We start from the raw sequence: 8090 nt of genomic DNA on the forward strand, positions 1-8090 counted from the left end.
CGCCGGTAACTGTCAGGTAAGACTAGGACCAGATAAACATGGCTTTCTACACCAGATCCCTTCAACATCTGCCAAGGATAACGATAAATGAATAATTCATTTATCGTAATTCAATACACCGAATAATTCAAGCGTCATCATCGGCTCCCAAGAGCAAGAGGGAAAAGGGTTTCAAGATATACGTCTCTTCATTCATTGACAATTATGAAGGTAAGTTATGCTTTGTCTTTAGCTAGCTGTAGCCCTAACCTTAGCGATGATGCTAGGTGACGTTAGGCTAGAAAGTAACCTTTACAAAATACTTATTAAACGATTAATTTTAGTTGTTGGTCACATGTGGTTTATTATATGTTCATTTTACTATCTGACATTGAATAAATGTATGGGCGTTTCTTCAACAAGGGGCACTTTTAGGCTTGTGAAGTTGAATAAAAAAACTTGTTCAAAAGTCACGTAACACCGTCTCATAAGTTTAAATTATTTGTCTAGTTTTAAGGTCTGTAAGAGGACAAACTTAGATTACAAGAGAAGTTATGAGACTGTGTTAGTCTCATAACTAAGAAGTTATGAGTTATTCTGTTTTTAGATAACAGCAGTGAAATGTCATTTCCACCACATCTCAATGCTGTTATTTAAAAACAGAATAACTTATGTCAGTCAAGAATTGTCTAAGATCATTTTTGTAACTAGTTTTATCAGTTTTTCCACAATGTACAATAATTATACATTTGTCAATGAGATAAATTAACTGCCCTAAGGACCAAACGGTGAACTGTACACCTGTCACACTCTGACATGTAATATTGGTTTGGGCAAGAGCTTATTAGAAAATAAATGACTTGCATTTTTATATTAAGTAGAGCATGATCTCGTAAATTGTGGATACATTTTTAATGTGTGATGAGAACTTTTTAAATATTTTTAAAAAATGTGGGTGGTGATGGAAATGACAATGAATTAACGTGAATGTAGAGAAACAGTGGAGATGTTTATTAGAAAAACAATTAAACTCATCACACTCAGTAAACTCAATTCACAAAGCCATTAAATATAACCACAACTGTTTTTAGTGTAGTGCTGAGTTTGATGTATACAACTGATTTGTCTCACAGATGAACGGTTACAGTGCGTGTAAATAACTGACACAACTTATGGCAAGGCAAAAATATGAGCAATAAATGATGCAACAAAATTGAATTTTCATTCATCTAAATGAAATCAATTAATATAAAAGTATAATTTAGAATAATATTATAATCTAAATATAAAAAGTATTGTAATGTATTATAATACAAAAAGTATTACACAAATCTACTCTTGCAATCCATATCAATTGTACTTTGGTCATATTTTTAAAAAATGGCATTTTTGGTTACAAAGTACATAAAAGTGCCCATAGTCTAAGAATCACCCATATACTAATGACTTGTGTTGTTCAGTTACATGTATTGACAGTATTTGGTTATCCCCAGTATCAAGTAAAGACAGACAGGGAGAGTCAGCATCCGTGCTACCTGTCATAGATCTTTGAGGAAACATGAGAAACCTCACACCATCAGAGTAGGATGAAAGACAGTTCAGTTGTTCGTCTGATCCAACCAGTTCTGTTCTGGGGCTTCAATTTGGCAATGATGGGTTAAACTGGCAAACAAATGTATAATTACCTAAACAAGTTGAACATCTTGGACAACTATCTAGCTAGCCAAACATTTGAAGTAGGTAACACTATGATGACACGTGCCTGCCCTATTAGTGTTCTAGTAGACCTACCATTCCTATATGAAACCCCAGAAGCTGGTTGTTGAGACATTTGCTTTGCTGTTTATATTGTGTTGTGTTTAACTTACTTACTTTCTTACTAACCCTAAAGTAACCTCATTCTCTAACTCATAGTAGCTAACTTGAAAAATAATGCAAAATGCACCTTTGACTTTGAGATATCTGATCAGTTTGTGATCTCTGTTGATTATAACACACTTTTTTGTTTTTTAAAAGATTGTCCTTGAAGACTCCACTCCTGTTCAGCTCTATGAGGTCGAGTGCTCCTGTGTGGCTGGCAGAGCCTTAATCATAATGTTGCATTACTGCATCAGACTGTACAAAACATGTGTTTGTGTGAAAATCAATGTAAATAGTTCTCTTTAAGAAATGCACATGTATATACATAAACAACAAACCTATACAAGGTACCTTTTGTTATTATGAATTCAGTGTTAGTAGTTATTAGATTACATTTTATTGTCATTTAGCAGAGTACAGGTACAGAGCCAATGAAATGCAGTTGACATCCAACCAGAAGTGCAAAGAAGCATTAAAGTACTGTTGAGTACTGTATTATGTGCAGTTATGTGGACTAGTTATCTACAAACTCATAACTCATACAAAATGTCAAACGTTGCATCACAATGTTACAATTATAGGAGCCATGTTATTGTTGAGTGTAGTATGACAGCTTGTGTCTTTGTATAATAAATGTCTGAATTAACTCATGTATTTGTGTTCCTCCTGGCAGTGTAAAGACAATAAATGACAAATGTAAACATTGTCAATATTTCAGACAATTTTCTGAAATGTATATCACAAGATACAAAAAACAAACAGCATAGTAAATTACAAAATATATAAGCAGTATATGGAAGCTCATAGAGAAAAATACAGTCCTTGGCGCTGGTAAACAAAAATTGTTCCACTCAAAAGACATGGCACAGCTCCTTGAACAAGTTTTCAGGTCCTGTGTTGTTATGATGAAATCTTCTAGCTTAAAATGTCGACTGCAGACCGGGTGTTATCGGTAGGAGTGAAGTTCTGGCGTCTTATCTTGACTAGCCACTGAGCTCGTACCTCAGGCTGATGCGGAAAACGATGAAAACTTCAGAATTATACATCGAGGAACACTACAATGTAATTTAGAGTTGCCAATTTGATACTGATATGTAAGACGTTTCTTATTTACTGTTAACATTTTACATACGGCACTCACTGATAGCTTGCCACTCACTCTTCTACAACATCTACATCGGAAATACCGGTAGTAACCTAAACCGGAAGTCCCCCCGCCCACCACGCAGATTTCGAACGTTCGTCGCGTCACCTGTGCACATAGCGAATTGTGTGAAAAACACAAAAATCTCTGAAGCATGGGCTGTTTAAGACAGTGGCCCATAACCCTTTAACTGGTCCAGTTTTGTCACAAACGAAGCTGCACCAACACAATCTACAAAATCGTCCATCATTGACACAGTGAAGGAATCAGGTTTCATGACACTTCACCTTCCTGTAATCAGAGTAAAACCTGACCAACCCGCCTGGTTTAGGCACAATAAGACAGGGGGGAACTCCACGGACTAGAACTGGGCATTGCAAGACCGTGTTCTAGCAGGTACTCTTCCTCTCTCATCTCACGGGTTCACGAGATGCGGATGTTGCGTGATAAGAGTAGAAAATTCTCTGATCTGTGACAATATCTGACCGGTGATATTTAGGAAGGGGTACAACCCAGCAGCACACTCATCATTTCACAGTATTTCAGACATGTCCAAAAGATATTTCTCAGTTCAGTGTTCTGGTGACTCGAGAACTGTTGTCACTGACTCAGTGGACTTGAAAGCTGCTACCACCAGATCATCATCATACTTTGATAAAATGGTAAAACAATCGAATAGGAAACATATTTCCAGTATATTTTATTTGTTATGCTTTCTGCTGTTCAGCAAAATACACACAAAGAAAAACAACATTTCGCTTCCCTTCAATGACACGGCACACGCATGCACAATATTAGCAGCTCATCAGTTCTCTGTATGTTGGACACCTCTGAAAGAGGCGATACTCAGTTCAATGGACTGGTGACTCGAGCTGTTGCAACTGACTCATTGTACTATTACTCTTGAACTGCTGACACAATATCATCATGCTTTTGCCTCGAGATCTGTTGTGACTGGATACGATGTTAGAATGTAGAAGTTTATTGCAAATTGGAGATAGGAAAAGCAGATATCACCAGCTCATTTCAAGAAGGAGTGTCAAGTATGTCCGAGAGACAGGTCATGATTGAGTAATGTGTGGATCAGTGTTGACTCGAGACGCAAACTCTTTCAAACAATTCAGTCCGATTTCGAGAGCTGGTTTGACTTGTGCACTGAAAAAACGTTTCAATAGAATGATTAGTTTATGAACCGGACATCACTAAAAATCACTATATTTTCCTTTACTGTTATATATCATAGCAGATTATGCTTCTCATAAGTGTATTGACATTGAGATTTCAATATAAAATGGGAATAATGGCATTTTTATGGTGATCTCCAAACTGTGTATTTAGGGTTTTCTTTTCTTTCTTTCTTTAGTGAACTTGACAAGAATTGTACTCCTGGGGAAGAGTGGTGTTGGAAAGAGTGCCGTTGGAAACACAATACTGGGACAGGAAGTGTTTAAATCTGAGATGAGCAGAAGTTCAGTGACCCGTGAATGTTCAGAGAAACACGGCAATATTTCAGACAGAAATGTGTCTGTAGTTGATACACCTGGATTATTTGATACACACATGAATCCTGAAGATTTCGTGACTGAGATTGGGAGAAGTGTTTATTTATCCAGTCCTGGACCGCACGCTTTTCTCATCGTGTTTCCTCTGAATATAGGATTCATTCAGCAGTATGAGAAGATTCTTCCTATGATTGAAACACTGTTTGGAAAAGAAGTGTTAAAATACTCCATCATTCTCTTCACTCATGCTGAACATTTGAGAGGACAAAACATAGAAAAAACCATTGAGAGAATCTATTCATTAAGATCAGTAGTTGATCAGTGTGGAGGCGGATATCATGTGTTTAATAATAAATATCAGAATAACAGAGATCAGGTGACTGAACTACTGCAGAAGATTGACACAATGATACAGCAGAATGGAGGAGGACATTACACTCATCAGATGTATCGAGATGCTCAGAGATTTAAACCAGAGAAAGAGAAGAGACTGAGAGAGGAAGATGAGAGAAGACAACAGGAGGAGAGACAAAGACAAAAGAGGATTGAGAGAATGAGGGAGGAGATGGAGGAAAACTTAAGAGAAGAGTTAGAAGATAAATCTACATCACACAGTCAGAAGGAAGCAAGCAGTGGATATAAATCCTTTTTTTTCAAGTTAAAGGACTATATTTATGCAAATGGCAGTGGAGCTGTTGCTGTAGCTGTTGCTGTAGCTGTTGCTGGTGGAGCTGGAGCTGCTGGAGCTGGAGCTCTTTGTGGAGCTGCTGCTGCTGGAGCTGCTGCTGGAGCTGTTGCTGTAGCTGTTGCTGCTGTTGGTGGAGCTGCTGCTGCTGCTGGAGCTGTTGGTGGAGCTGGAGCTGTTGGTGGAGCAGCTGGAGCTGTTGGTGGAGCTGCTTTAGCTGGAGCTCTTTGTCGAGCTGCTGCTGCTGGAGCTGTTGGTGAAGCTGCAGCTGTTCGTGGAGCTGCTGGAGCTGTTATTGGGGCTGTTATTGGGGCTGTTATTGGGGCTGTTATTGGAGCTGTTATTGGAGCTGTTATTGGAGCTGTTCGTGGAGCTGTTGATGGTACTTTTGATGGTGAAACTTTTGCTGACCCTGTTCATGGAGCCAGTGGTGTGCACAGACCTCAGTATGGACGGGGGCAGAAGGATGAATAAATGGCACTGATTTGATATAGGGACAAACCACAAACCAGCGACAGGGTGTTGGGTGCCCAAGGCTCATTAAGCACGAGGGCAATGAAGTCTGTCCGTTCTGTTTTGACTCGTGTACTGTATTTATGTGTGTGCATTTTCCATTTCCCTGTTTGATTTTTATCTAGTTGCAAATAAACATGAAATCTTTGTCTAAGTGTCCTTAAAGCTGCACTATGAAATATTTTTAGGTTAAAAATTAAAAATAAAATAAAAATCCATTATTGAGTGAGAACATAAAAACAAATCAGCGTTCAAACCCGTCATTGCCTTACCCAGATTTACAACACTAAGCCTACTTAAATTATTTGATTTATGAGTATTTATACCCAGATAGAAAAATTGTTGTGGCCCAGATCCGGCCCACACTTGACACTTTCATCTGGCCCACATACCACGTGGAATGATGGCACTTGGGCGGTCCGCTCCTGTTTGCCAGATTTGGGCCACAATCAAGCCGTAGCAATGCCGCATGTCAGCCATGAACAAAACAAATGAAGCAGAACTGGCCCACATCTGGGCAACAGGTTATTTTAATTCTGGCCCAGATCCAGCCCAGACCTAAAACCTTGCTCTGGCCCACATACCGCATGGAATGATGGCACTTCAGTGGCCCACTCCTGTTTGCCAGATATGGGCCAGAATCGAGCCATTGCAATGCCGCATTTCAGCCATAAACAAAACAAATGAAGCAGAACTGGCCCACATCTGGCACAGACACCAAAATTGTTGTGGCCCAGATCCAGCCCACACTTGACACTTTCATCTGGCCCACATACCCCGTGGAATGATGGCACTTGGGCGGTCCGCTGCTGTTTGCCAGATTTGGGCCACAATTAAGCCATAGCAATGCCGCATGTCAGCCGAGAACAAAACAAATAAGGTACAACTGGCCCAAATCTGTGCCACAGTTCATTTCAATTCTGGCCCAGATCTTACAACTTACTCTGGCCCACATAACACATGGAATGTTGGCAATTGTGCAACCCGGTCCTGTTTTCCACATTTGGGCCTCAAGAAAGCCTTAGCAATGCCACAACAAACCAAATAAACCACACCTGGCCACAGTTGATTATACAAACCCTGGTCTTTCCCAAAATTCCTCATGTGGGCCACATGCAGCATGGAATGGTGGCACTTTTGCAGTGCACACCTGTTTGCCAGATCTGGTCCACAAGCAGGCCATTTGTTTAGCCACATGTTAGCCAAGAATTAACTAAATAAACCATAACTCTGTGTGTGTGTGTGTGCGTGCGTGCGTCACTGACGTGCGGTCTGGGTAGGCAAACTAGGCACTGCCTACCCTGCCAAAATTCAAAAATAAAATGTTTATTAAATAATAAACTTGTATTTATATTTTTATTATATTTTATTCTTGTGATTTATATATGCAATATGTGTGTTATTCCAATTGTTTAGACGTTATGATGACAAATGTAGCAGTTACGCATAATCAACAAAAACAAATGGTAGAATAAGCAGTGCTTTTACGGTCCATTCATTGCAGACGACAAGCGGAAAACCCATGTTGCGCATGCGCACTTCGATCCTGTATTCTTTAACATGTACGGCAAAAAGCACAAATCTGCTGTGCCTTTTGAAGTAAATATGTTATGCCCGTAATCATCTCCGTTACGTATCAGACATGGACCAATTAAAATCGAGATATTCCTGGACATTTGCGTAGCTAACGTCATTACACCACAGCTAGCCAAATTCAAAATCAAAATGACAGCACCGGTGTCCTGACATTCCATCCCATAGACATAATAATACATAGACGCCCTATTGGCCGCTTTGGAACGTTGCTGCGATACGTCAACGCGTCCGCCATTTTGCGGAGGGCAAGACTGCGCTGTAATCAAATGCAAGTAAACGGGCGAGTTGCGGTTTTTCTGGATAAAAACAAAAATAACGTTTACATTTATCAACCGATTTCAGTGGTTCGTACATGGTGTAACCAGTACTTGTCATAAAAGTCGGTTTTAAGAAAATATTTAGATTTTCAGGAAACTTACTTTATAATATAAAATATAAGATAAAACTATACTATAAATCATGTCAACTCATGTCTCAACTTTCACAGCTGGCAAGCAAGCTATTTTAGTCTGACTAACTCCGGTGGCCAACTAACGTTACTATTACTAATTATATAACGACCAAATACAACCAAAAACAAATGTTCAGTCTTACTTGTGAAAAGTAATTCCCCGAGACCTGTTTTCAATAGTGCGGCGATTTGTACAGCCCCAAGCAGCACATGAGGCAGGCATTTTTCCTGAACTCCCGTTATGGGAGAAATGGGAATGTTGCCCTCCGCAATATGGCGGCCCGTTGACGTACGCTCCAGCGGCCAATAGGGCGTCTATGTATTTATTATGTCTATGTTCCATCCTACCCGTCAGATTGT

General features: G+C 39.5%; 1 protein-coding gene across 2 annotated transcripts in view; it reads left to right on the plus strand.

Annotated features, from left to right (window-relative positions):
- The window catches only part of LOC127647593 (GTPase IMAP family member 7-like), a 54872-nt gene extending 48505 nt beyond the window's left edge, over positions 1-6367 (plus strand). For both annotated transcript variants that reach the window (XM_052131950.1, XM_052131948.1), the window contains exon 3: positions 4347-6367. In XM_052131950.1, the coding sequence (XP_051987910.1) occupies positions 4347-5644 (1298 nt within the window). In that variant the 3' untranslated portion in view covers positions 5645-6367. The remainder of the gene's footprint in view (positions 1-4346) is intronic.
- The last annotated feature ends 1723 nt before the right edge of the window (positions 6368-8090 follow it).

This window comes from Xyrauchen texanus, chromosome 8, assembly GCF_025860055.1.
Source record: "Xyrauchen texanus isolate HMW12.3.18 chromosome 8, RBS_HiC_50CHRs, whole genome shotgun sequence".
Classification (NCBI taxonomy): domain Eukaryota; kingdom Metazoa; phylum Chordata; class Actinopteri; order Cypriniformes; family Catostomidae; genus Xyrauchen; species Xyrauchen texanus.